Source organism: Antedon mediterranea, chromosome 2 (assembly GCF_964355755.1).
Source record: "Antedon mediterranea chromosome 2, ecAntMedi1.1, whole genome shotgun sequence".
NCBI lineage: Eukaryota > Metazoa > Echinodermata > Crinoidea > Comatulida > Antedonidae > Antedon > Antedon mediterranea.
Genome location: NC_092671.1, coordinates 23,947,419 through 23,960,262, shown reverse-complemented (window position 1 = coordinate 23,960,262; position 12,844 = coordinate 23,947,419). Strand labels below are relative to the sequence as shown.

Genomic DNA, 12,844 nt, shown 5'->3' with positions numbered 1-12,844 from the left:
CCATTCTACAGTCCACAGAACGTCTCCTGACTGTTTTTCCGGAACCACCCATTATTGCATTTCTTAGATCTCCAAACCTTTGTCATATATTAGTCAGATTCAAATTTAAGAGTGAAATTAACTCTCATGACAGCCAGTATTTGGGCAGTCACCTTTACAGCAAATCTTGCAAAACTTGTCCATTGATTGACTCTACTGTAAATTTTAAGAGTAACCAAACTGGTCACATTTTTCAGATAAGACAATCAATTAATTGTCTAACCAAAAACGTCATTTATCTCATACTGTAATATTTGTGGTAAACAGTACGTCGGAAAAACAAGAAACACACTCCGTATGAGAATGACGCAACACAGATCAGTTATCAAAACATTAAAGCTTGATCAACCTGTAGCCGAACATTTTAATTCAGCTGGTCACTCGATTGCAAATTTCAGAGTTATTGCAAAAGACTGCGATGTCAAATGGAGCGACAAAACTCGCAAAGACAAAGAAAACCACTGAGAATTACTACTTAAAACAACAAAACCTTTTGGACTTAACATTAGGAACATACTCCCAGATCGTAAAAAATAAAAATTTTTCCATTGACTACCTAAATTTAAATCTCAATATTAACCACCATTTAAGCTGTTTTTTAAAGTTCTATTCCAAAATGGTGTATATCTACCAAGCTATCTTCCTTGTTTTCTACCCTTACTCTCTCCACCCTCAATTCACCAGCATGTATACCAACTTTATTCACATCATACATAAATAGATAGTACAATATATATGTAAAGGAGCCAAAAAATAGCTTTTGCTAATCGAGGTTTGACTCCTGTCACAAAAAATGTTACTCATAATGCATAAATTTTGATCTAACAACAATAATTCAATAAGAAAGAAACAACAACTATATAAAAGAAAATTTAAAAAAATAAGTGGGGCTATCATTAATACTTTTGTAAAAGTAAACATTTAACTTCATTTATGAATTTAAAAGAGGTACATTTTTTAACTAAGGTTAAATTATTCCAAAGTTGAGCTCCATTAAAAAAAATTCTAAATTTTCCAGCATCTGTGCGAGCTTTCAGAATTGCTAAATTATTTATATTAATAGATCTGGTACTAGCATTATGTGTAATTAAATAAAAGTATTCCATTGTTTGATGTGGTGTTTTGCCGTTAATTTGGTCATGAACAAACTTAACTATACTTAATTCAAAAAACTTATAAACGTCTAAAATACCCAGGTCTTTAAATAATGGAGAAGATGGAGCCATAAAATCAGAGAAAGTTATACATCTAAGACACATTTTTTTAGATAAGTAAAATAGGATATAGATGCGACTTATAAGTACTACCCCAGACTTCTAAACCATAGTAATATTTGATTCAATAAATGATTTATAAATCATAAGTAAAATATTACGGTACAATATGGCGTAAACTAAACAGAATTCCAGATTTCTTTTTTATCCTATTTTTAATAAAGTTTATATGGCTATTCCATGTGATGTGTTTATCTAATTTAACACCTAAAAACTGAATTTCATTGACGTTTTTAATCATAACATTTTTGTAATATATATTGTTTGATTTATTAATAGTTTTATATCGGTTACAAAAAATAAAAAATATAACTAGTTTTGACCAAATTAACAGTTAATTTATTAGCGTCACACCAGTTTGATATTTTTGAAAATGATGATTTACCATAGACAAATCAATATTACTGCCTGCAAAATTGTGATATAAGTTAGTGTCGTCAGCAAATAAACGATATTAAAAAAAACTGGAAGAATTTGGTAATTCATTAATATAAATTAGAAAAAGAGTGGGTCCAAGAACCTAGCCTTGCGGAACACTGCATTGAATTGATAAATGATCGGAGCTTTGACCATTCGAAAAAACAAATTAGGATCTATTTTTTAAATAATCTGTAAACAAAAGAAACGGTTGCCCTCTAATACCATAATATGATTTGGATAACAAAATTTGGTGATTAATTGTATCGAAGGCTTTAGAAAAAATTTTACTAAATAAGGACAAAATGGAAAATGGACGATAATTACCGGGGTTATCTGTACTACGGTACCTTTCTTAAATAAAGGTATTACTTTTGCTACTTTCAAAGCAGTGGGGAAACGACTATGTGTAAAGGATAAATTAATAATGTAGGATAGCGGCATTGCAATAATGTTTGCAGCTATAACAATCAATTTAGCTGGTAAATCATCATATCCAACAGATTTTATTTTTGGTAGAAAGATCTTTAAAAACAAAAACAAAAAATAAATATATATATATATATGTAAATCCAAAGGCAAATTACTGAAAAAAATGACAATGCTGTGGGTATCAGTGGCTGGATCTCAATGGAGATACAAAAATAAAAAGCGAAAAGCTAAATCAAAACGATAAAGTAAACAGCCAGAAAAGTTAGCAGAGCTTTCGGGCAACACTAGCCCTTCATCAGTGCAAGTGAAGGAATTTGGATAACGTCATAGTATAAAGCTGGCAAGTGCTGCCTGGGTGGACAGGAATAAAAGAAATATAACAAAGAGAGCCATATATATGTATATATATATGTATCTTGTTTTTACTGAACTTTAAATTCCAACATTTTGTTTTGTAGAAACCTTGCCATTCATTCCAATACCTGTAGTAACTGCAGCACCTGTAGTAACATTCTATCCTGGTTCTACAACACCAAGAGTTACTGGTACAGCTTTACCAGCTGTAGTTAGTGGGCAGGTTTCGGTTACTAATGAAGAAGTTTCTGTCACACAAACTACCACTGAATCACCAGGTAAATATTTCAAATTTTTACAATTAATAAGATTTTTAATTTTATTGTTTGTATCTGGGAGGACTCACAATACTTTACTTTTAACTAAAAAAAAAATATTGTGCACCCATATATATATTACTGCTTTTCCGCTGAAAAGTTTGCCGACATTTCTGCTTGGGCTGCTCCGTAAATCTCTTTTACTAGTTTCTTCCAGTCTGATCTTTCATTGGCTAGTTCTTTAAGTTGTTTCATGTCTTTCTTGGTTTTCAATTGTCCGGGATACTTAATGTCTGTATTATGCTTATAAAGGGTGAGTAGGTCGTTGCTGAGAGTTATTGGTAGGGTGGTTCTCGGTCTTCCTCGAAATTTTATATTGGTAGTGTTGCTGAAATAATAGCTTATTGCTGTGTTGGCTGGTGTACATGGGTCTTGTCTAAGTATGTGACCCAATAGTCTCCATTTTGCGTCGACTATTTGTAATGAAATCGGTTTTGTTCCTGTGCACACATAAACAAAAAAATACAAGTACAAGATATCCAAGGACATTTTTTTTTTTTTTTGTGTGTGTGTTTTTGAAAATGAAGAAAACATTTTTACTTTGATTTACCATTTTAAAACTACAGATTGCAGGTTGTTTATTTTATATTTCTGTTTTGATAAGTAACGAATAACAATGTATGTCACCAATGGTGTCACGTATACCAATATGAAATCAGTTATTGTAGTAAATAATAATTCTGTAATAGTAATGTATGAAATTATCATGTTTTTTAGAATGCTTCACTCGTCTCACAAGTGGTGAATACGATTACATTTTTCCATTTCACCATATCCGTGAATCACAGACTAGAATTGAGCTCTCTGTTCAAGCATCAAGTGAAGTGTACATTGCATTGTCGTCACATAATTTTGAAATTGATGACATGTATGAGATAGTTATTGGCAGCAGAGGTGATAGATTTTCATCTGTTAAACGTTGTAAAAACTGCCGTGATGAATTTACTAATCGAAACAATGATGGATGGTTGGATGAGAATGAAGCTCGCAACTTTTGGATTAGCTTTGCAGATGGCAACATTCAAGTTGGTAAAGTTGGCGAGGATGTACCATTCCTTAGCTATGATGATGACGAACCCTTTGATGTTAACTACATTGGATTGTCAACGAAAAATGTACAAGGAGAATTTATAGTTTGTGGGCTTGGCAAGTATAATTATTTTTATAGTTGTTGATTAAAAATTGTTAAATTTTTTAGAACATTATTATTAGATGGCGTTAAAAATATTTCTACACTGGATTTATTCGGTAAGTACTGTATAATGTATTGTGACTTAACACTTCATAGGCAATGTGTTGCATAAGTAACATACATTAACAATAAAACACATTAAGTAAGAAGGCACATAATTAGTATTATTTATTGTATAGGTGAAGCAGAGGTAAATGGTATCAATAGTAAGTATTGTCTTTGGTTATGCTATCAGTACAGTGGCAATCTAGTCTCTTTTCATGGGAATATTGAGTCTGTCTGTATTTATATGTTTTTGCCAATTATCTCTTACATGAAAACATTTTTAAACACTTTATACGTATGCAAAAGTTAATAGATTATTAATTCAAGGTATTACTTTATATATTAGTGATTTTATCTTAAAGCTTTGATTGATTTATTGATCCATTTTTAAAGAAGTATTACAGTATTATGTTTTTAGACACCTTTACTAATGTTTACCTTCTGAGACTTCTGTGCAAATCAAAGAGAACAAAGGCTTTTTATTCTGCCCTTTAACATTGTTTTTTTGCTATCTTGTCAAATTCAATAGCCCAAATTAATAATTAGTATTAAAAAGTTTAACATTTTGTCACCATGCCATGCAGTTATTTATTTTTAAAATGAATACTAAAAAATACTACCGTATAATATAAATTCTAACAGCATGCATTTCATATTATTGTATAAAACAATAATTTGAATTGTTTATCAGAATTCAAATAATATTTATTTAATGGAACAGCATATGAGGGTGTCTTCACTTAAGAGATAATTGGTTAGTTGTACAGCTGTACTATTATATCATCTGTAAACAATTTTGTACCTGTTCATGTTCAACATAAAGTACTCACATGAATATTAAAGACAATGCTTATTGACTTTGTTATAGGTAATCGGATATTAATATTCAGTATGTTTGTTTATAGCCTTTTAAACCTCTTTCTCGTGATAGGCATATAAAGGTTGTTACAGTAAAAATACATAATTCACTCCCTTGGTGAATGCAAATGTAAATCTGGTTTTCTTTTCAATTTTTGAGAAATATGGATTTGGATCATGTATGTCGGTTAAATGGTGTTTCATTTAGCTTTGGTGCATTGGGAATCATACTCTGTATTGGATCAAATTGTGGTACACATCAAAGTTTATTTTTTCTTGTAATTTAGTTTTTTCCTAAATTGAGTGTATGGTTAATCTGGTTCAGTGTTCTAATTCTTGGGACTACTCAAGTTTATGTTAAATATTGATAGTTTTAACCTTAAACCTAGCATGTGAGGGGTCAACTATTCAGATTCAAAGCCGACAAGACGACTACACATATCAACTACAGGAAGTTTCTCCTAACAGTCAACAAATACATGTTATGGTACAAGCTCAACAGGATGTATTTATATCTCTATCACAATACCCATACAGTACAGAAGAAATGTATGAAATAGCATTAGGTACACGCAGAGGCATGTATGCATCAATACGACGTTGCAAGAACTGTCCTGATCGAGCAAATAAGCAATTCCGACGAGCTCCCTTAGTGAATGATGAATCTTTCAGGAGTTTCTGGATTGACTTCAGCAATGGAACCATTTCAATTGGTAGAGAAGGTTCAAGTGTTCCAATCATGAGCTGGCTTGATACTGATCCACTCCCTACTCGATATGTAGGAGTTCGTGCTGCTGTGCCTGCTATTTTTCAATTTTGCAACATGGGTAAATAATATTGCTTTAGATTTTTTTCTACTCGTATGTAATTTTTCAAAATTCATAACTTTATTTTGATGATCTACTATCTCTCAAAATGAAGTAATTCCAAAAAGAGGGGTTTTGGTATTTCGTATACATTTAGATATCTAAGAAAACTTCCTACTACCAAATTGTTAACGTAATGTGAAAAGTACTGTACACAAGCTTTTTTTTGTTCTACCATGATATTAATTATTCCTATTAAATTATTATATTGTTTATGTTACAGCTACCAAGTCTACTGCTGGTACTACATGTAAGTTTAATAACTTTTCTTTACTAAACTGAATTTATTCACTTACTGTATTTAATTTAATTAAAAACTAATATGTTGTTATCTGTAATATTAAGTATTAGTTTCTTGTTATTTTCATATATTATTAAAAGCATAATAATGCTTGATAATACCATTGGTACTCCATTAACCCAAAATGTTTGTCTACTATAGCATGTATTTAGTAATTATCTTTTATTTATTTATAATAAATTTAAAATGTATTAAAATACATACTTTTAGATAAATATATATTTTATGTATTTATTTTATTGTATCATGAACACCTAAAATTTTGTTTACAATTCTATTTTATTTTAATTTTTGTTAAGTTTGCCAAGAATCAAATCCATTCCAAATGCATGGAGATGATCTACGTTACAATTTTGGATTCCGCCAATTTCCAGAGGAATTGACACGTCTTGAGATTGATGTACAATCTAGAGCTGATGTTTATATTGGACTCTCAGAGCAACCCTTTATAATGGAAGACATGTATGAGATCCTTATAGGTGGTTGGTCAGGCCGTGGAGCATCCATACGTCGGTTCAAAGGTGGTCCAAACAAGGTGCAGCGGATGCAAAACAGAATTACTTTGGTAGCACCAGATGAATACCGCCATTTCTGGATAAGTTTTGCAAATGGAATTATTAAAATTGGTCGGGAAAATGATGAGGTACCTATTGCTGAATGGACTGATCCTACACCACTTCCAGTTAGATATGTTGCTGTAAGAACTATAAGAAATAATGAAGTCTCACTAAGATTTTGTGAAATAGGTAAATTTTTTAAAAATGCAATTTGTCATTCTATATTTACTGTACAACCAGGTACTTGAATAGAATTTAAAATAGTTTTTATTTTATTATTTTCTTACAGCTCAAATACAAGAGGAAATAACTGGTAGTACAGGTAACATACTTTCATTTACAATAACTAACTGATTTTAATTATGACAAGGACTGTAAAATTACTAAGGTGCAATATACACTTTGTATTTTGTTACTTAGAAGTCTTTTTCCAAATAATATCTGATGATGCACTAGTATGTGAAAGACTAATAGTAAATAATACTATAAAGAACTTTTTTTTTAAACGTTGAGAAACTCGAGAATTATTTTCAGAACCAAATATGTGGTGTACCATAAACTCTAAATAAACATATTGATTTCACCATCCAAACATTCAAGCTTTCAATTTTCTATATAATTTTTTTATCTTATTTATTCAGTTTGTCAAGCCTTTCCTATAAGGTCGGTAGAAAGAAGTGATGCCACTTATCATTTTGGTTATCAAAAGATTCCACGAGGCTCAACTCGACTTACTTTAGATATAAAAGCACCTCGTGATGTTAATGTAGTCCTTTCAGCACATCCTTACAATATGGATGAAGGATATGTCATCTCTTTTGGCGCCAGTGGTAACCGTCTTTTAAGTATTCGTAGATGTCTTAACTGCCGAAACTCAATTGATCATCGGTTCAGAAGGACAACCGTTTTAGATCAAGAACAGTTCCGTGGCTATTGGATTGATTTTAGTGGTGGCACAATTAGTGTTGGTTTTACTGGTTCTGAGCAAGCATTAGTTGAATGGACTGATGAAGATCCACTGCATGTACGTTATGTAGGCTACAATATGAATAATGGAGTTCAAGGCGAACTTAGATTGTGTGATTTAGGTAAGGAAATAAACATTAATCTATCATATTGAGAATTAATTTTAGATAATTTTGAAATGACTTTATTAGTAATATCTGTGGTAATATTATCGCTCAAGTTCATTTAGTAATGTATAAAATACAGTGACATGGTACTTAATTTTAGTGTATACCATATGTAAATGTTTTTTTTTGTTTTTTTTTCAGCTGTCATGAGTGAAGAAGGCAGCATAAGTAAGTATAATAACTATTTAAGTATACTGTATGCATGTTTTAATTAATTGTATATTTTAATTATATTAGAACCAACTTTATAACTCTTATTCTGAAATAATCAATTTTACTGTCTTTGTTTTCAATATTTGCAGCATGTCAGCAATCAGCACCAGTTCAAATAGATGGATCTACAGACAAATACCAGTTTAAACTGAACCCAATACCACTTGGCATGCATACATTAACTTTTGATGTTCAAAGTTCACGCGAAGCTTACATCGGGCTATCATCTCAATATTATACCATGGATGAGATGTATGAAATTAAACTTGGACCTCGTGATGCATCAATTCGCCGCTGCCAAAACTGCAGGGAGGCCATTCGGATAAATCTTCGCTTATCTAAATACCTTGAACCTGTAAAGATGCGCAATTACTGGATAAAGATTAGAAATGGCTCTTTATCAGTTGGCCGTGGAGGTGATAGACATGCCTTTATGGAATGGCAAGATGAAAATCCATTGCAAATAAACTACATTGGTGTAAGATCTGCTAGATCTATTACTGCTTCTTTCAAGTTCTGCAGTTTTCGTAAGTTACAAATTTCAAAGGTCTGCATGGTGAGGATAGGCATTGAACATATAGACATTTAATGTAACATCACATAATTGACAGTCTTCATTGTATGAGTAATAATATAGCATAGTATAAATAAATAACACCTTATAATACTTTTTTTTTAATTACCCTTTTTCAGCTGAAGTGTTAGAACAGGGAAGTAAAGGTATGGTTTATTTATATGACGTTACTTTATTTTCTGTTTTTATAGACAATAATAAGTTTTAGTTTTAATCTTATCAAATTTTTTTTCCTGACAATTGTATTATAATCGAATGATAATTTGTTTTTCAGTTTGTCGATTAAATCACTTGTTTGATGTAACCACTTCTCAAAGTTATTCTAACCAACTTCAGGCAATTCCAGAAAATATAACAAGAATACGATTTGATGTTAGAACATCCTCTAATACTTTCATTAGTCTGTCAAGTCAAACATATGAAGTAGATGACTTATATGAGATTTACCTGAGTCCACGTTTGGCTCAGATACGACGTTGCATCAATTGTCGTGCAAATGATGATCTCAGGTTATCACGTTCTGTATTTTTGAGTGATGATATCTTCCGGGGATATTGGATTGATTTTGCAGATGGTACAATATCAGTAGGACGTGATGGCGAAGGTTCATTTATTCATTTTGTAGATGAAGATCCTCTGACAATTCAATTTGTTGGTTTCAAATTTTCTGGCGATGGTGCCATCAGATTCTGTGATGTTGGCAAGTACCAGTGTAACAATATTGCTTCTTCTTTTGTGCATGACTGGATTTTGTGTTAATATAATGTGTTATTTACTTTCTGCTAGGGTGTTATACATCTTTTAAAGAAACGTTTTGGGATATCTTGTCAATCAGTTTTAAAATTGTCATTGAGGTGGATTTGTGTATGTATCAAATGAGAATAAAGATAAAATGGATTTTATTATTTTGTTACTTTCAATCATAATGTACATTGCATTTATGGCATAGGGAGATCAGTATTTCAATTCAATCCTGGTGATTTGCATAACTTAAAATTGTGTTTATTGTAATATATCTGTGTCCTATTCTTATTTATTGTCTGGGTACTTCTATGTAAAGGTGAAACCATTGTCTTTTGGTAAGTTAAAACCTAAAAATGTGTTTCTTAATATGCATTTGTACATTTTGGTTTAGAGGATATCTGACGTGTGGGATTTATCTATTTTTCTATTGGTGAGTTTATTTAAATCTTTTAATATACAACATAATAATCGATACTTTTACATATACAGAAGTAATCCCAGAGGCTTTGATAGAAGGTGAGTTTTTGTTTTTTATTATTCTTTTTAGTATATTTTTATTTTTAGTATATGTATTTTTATTATTGTAAAAATCAATCGTACAATAATGTAATCTCAATATAAATTACTAAAATTAAAGATGCATCATTGAACACTTCCAAAATCAGAAACCCGTCAGCCAACCCTAAATAGAAGTTTTTATTGAAAACCTGGCTTTCAGAATTCGTTTTAAATAGATACTATTTGGATTTTTTAGAGCACCGTGTATTAGAAAATCCAGGTTTTTTTTCATATCCCGGTGGAATTTATTTAATTATATATGTTACGATATTACAACCACAAAAATAAACGACTCCCCTGAATAAATGCCTCCCTCAATAAACTCCCTTTTAAAAACTCATCTGAACAATGGGGTGTTTATTTGAATAAATACGCTAGTTGGAAAATTGAAAATGTATAAACTTAAAATATAAAACTTGTAAATCAACACAAATATGTTGTAAGTTTTAACAAGGGTATTAAACATGTCTTTTATTACATTTTTTCAGGTGAAGAACCACCCCGTGGCAGTCAAGGTAATTTTAATTCTATAAAATTGTACAGTAATTTGCACACACATAAAGTAATTATTTGTGTTTAGAATAAAGCCAAAAATGTTGTGTGGTAAACTATATTTTGATGAAATCTAGTCCTTTTTATTATTATATTAACTGATTGTTAATTAATTTTCATTTAGTTTGTGCATCTGGTCCTGAAATTGGACTTTCAGGAAGCGATTCAAATTACAAGTACAATCTTCAAAAATTACCTCGAACTACACACCGAATTGAATTTGATGTACAAGGCCAACGTAATGTCTACATTGGACTTTCAAGTAATGGCTACACCATGGAAGACATGTATGAAGTTGTCCTTGGCAATGGAAATGGTCGAACATGCTACATTCGTCGCTGCAAAGATTGTTCAAACCTTGCAACTGCAACCATGCAAAGAAGTAGCTTCATTCTTCCAGATGAGTTCCGTAACTTCTGGTTAGAGTTCCATAATGGTTATATCAAACTCGGTCGTGGTGGAGATGATGCGTCTTTCTTGGAATGGCAGGATGAAAATCCATTAGATGTGAAATATGTTGGTGTTAGGGTATTAAGGAACTTTCAGGCAACAGTTAGATTCTGTAATCTAGGTAAGATCAGTTTTGATTAGTTTAAACATGAAGGAATTATATATAGTTCCTCTATGGTTTAAACATTTTATTTTTTAGGATTTTCTAATCTATATAAATAAATATATATATTCAGGTTGAAAGTATCAGACCGATAGAGTGCTCAATACCAAGGTAGAGCATAAATAAAATAAAATAAAAGCAGAAAACTTGGTTACTTCATTGTTTTAATCACTACAAATTTGTTTCGTACGACCATTTGACCACTTATGTTTTACATGCTGGTCGTATGAAACAAATTTTTTAGTGATTAAAACAATGAAGTAACCAAGTTTTCTGCTGCTATTTTATTCTATTATTTTTTTGGTGAAATAAAATAATGTTAAATGTGTATAATGTATAGTAAGGATAACGATGATGTTGTTATTCTACTATCTATTATTTCTATACTGGAGCTAATTGTAATTATTTAAGAATGTTCAATATACTTGATATATATAATTTTTCTTCCAGCTCACATTGATGTAGTAAATAGTGATGGTAAGATTTCCGTTTATATTATTTACATTACTGAAAGCTTTATAATCAACATGTAATTGTTACACGTAATCACATTTGAATGGCAATTACTGTAAATACATAGAAATATAATCTTACTTTTTCTCAATAATAGCATGTCAAGCAGATGCAGAATTAGAGTTAAGTGCAAACAGTATATATGCCTATGATCTTGCTCATCTACCAAGAGGAACCAATCAGATTCAGTTTGATGTTCGTGTTGGCAGTAGCCTTTTCATCAGCCTTTCTTCTCAGAATCATAATATGGAAGATATGTATGAAATTGAACTTGGTAGTGGCAACAGCAGAAGAACCTACATCCGTCGATGTCGCAGCTGTGGGGTTCTTGCTCAAACAGATCAATTAAGACGAAGTGTGTTCCTTGCATCTGACCAATGGCGTAGCTATTGGATAAGTTTTAGAAATGGAAACATCAAGGTTGGCCGTGATGGGGAAAATGAAGAGTTTTTGTCTTATGAAGATACATCCCCACTGGATGTCAACTATATTGGGTTTACAAGTAAAATAAATGAACATGGACAGATTCGATTCTGCAATCTTGGTAATCCTTATTTAATCAATTGTTCTGTTCAATTAATTACCCAATCATTATGTTATATAAGATTATGACGTGTTTAATTAGAAAATCAGTCTTTTATTGTTAAGAATCTATATTACCTCTTCTGGTCACCATTATTTGGAGAAAATTGAATGTCGTTATAGAAACTTAGTGCCACATTTTGAAGTGTCTAATATTTTTTATATTTTTTATTTTTTAGAAGTATCTTTTAACAACGGCAGCACTGAATGCCAAGCAGCTCCAATGATAGAAATGGATGGAACGAAGCTTACATACCTTTACCAACTTACAAAGATACCAGAGAGTACATCAAGGTTGTCATTTGATGTCCAAGGTTCCGGAGATATTTTCCTTACACTATCATCACAGAACCATGACATGGAAAATATGTATGAAATTGTAATTGGTATGTCAGGAGGCAGACGGTCATCTATGCGGCGATGCATTGGTTGCCGTGATTTGGTAGACGTAAATCTTGCACGGTCTAATTTCTTAGACAATGACAAACTAAGACATTTCTGGATTAGTTGGTCAGAAGGAACCATATCTATTGGGCAAGGAGATTTAAATGAACCATTTTTAACATGGACTGACGATCAACCACTTCAAATAAAATACGTTGGTATACATCCTGGAAGAAATAGACCAGCAGTATTCAAGTTCTGTAATTTAGGTAATCATTTAAATCTACTTTGTAAGAAGATCCTGTATTTAACAAAATTACAAGAGA

The 12,844-nt window shown here is 31.3% G+C and overlaps 1 protein-coding gene across 1 annotated transcript in view; it reads left to right on the top strand.

Moving 5' to 3' along the window:
- LOC140039369 (uncharacterized) overlaps positions 1 to 12,844 on the top strand; it is a 203,269-nt gene that overhangs the window by 82,968 nt on the left and 107,457 nt on the right. Inside the window, exons 98-115 of the mRNA XM_072084972.1 lie at positions 2,621 to 2,794; positions 3,551 to 3,979; positions 4,205 to 4,231; positions 5,318 to 5,755; positions 6,018 to 6,044; positions 6,395 to 6,841; positions 6,942 to 6,974; positions 7,294 to 7,740; positions 7,927 to 7,953; positions 8,088 to 8,525; positions 8,692 to 8,718; positions 8,847 to 9,272; positions 9,806 to 9,832; positions 10,363 to 10,389; positions 10,551 to 10,997; positions 11,490 to 11,516; positions 11,650 to 12,096; positions 12,314 to 12,787. Coding sequence (XP_071941073.1) covers positions 2,621 to 2,794; positions 3,551 to 3,979; positions 4,205 to 4,231; positions 5,318 to 5,755; positions 6,018 to 6,044; positions 6,395 to 6,841; positions 6,942 to 6,974; positions 7,294 to 7,740; positions 7,927 to 7,953; positions 8,088 to 8,525; positions 8,692 to 8,718; positions 8,847 to 9,272; positions 9,806 to 9,832; positions 10,363 to 10,389; positions 10,551 to 10,997; positions 11,490 to 11,516; positions 11,650 to 12,096; positions 12,314 to 12,787 — 4,389 coding nt within the window. The remainder of the gene's footprint in view (positions 1 to 2,620; positions 2,795 to 3,550; positions 3,980 to 4,204; positions 4,232 to 5,317; positions 5,756 to 6,017; positions 6,045 to 6,394; positions 6,842 to 6,941; positions 6,975 to 7,293; positions 7,741 to 7,926; positions 7,954 to 8,087; positions 8,526 to 8,691; positions 8,719 to 8,846; positions 9,273 to 9,805; positions 9,833 to 10,362; positions 10,390 to 10,550; positions 10,998 to 11,489; positions 11,517 to 11,649; positions 12,097 to 12,313; positions 12,788 to 12,844) is intronic.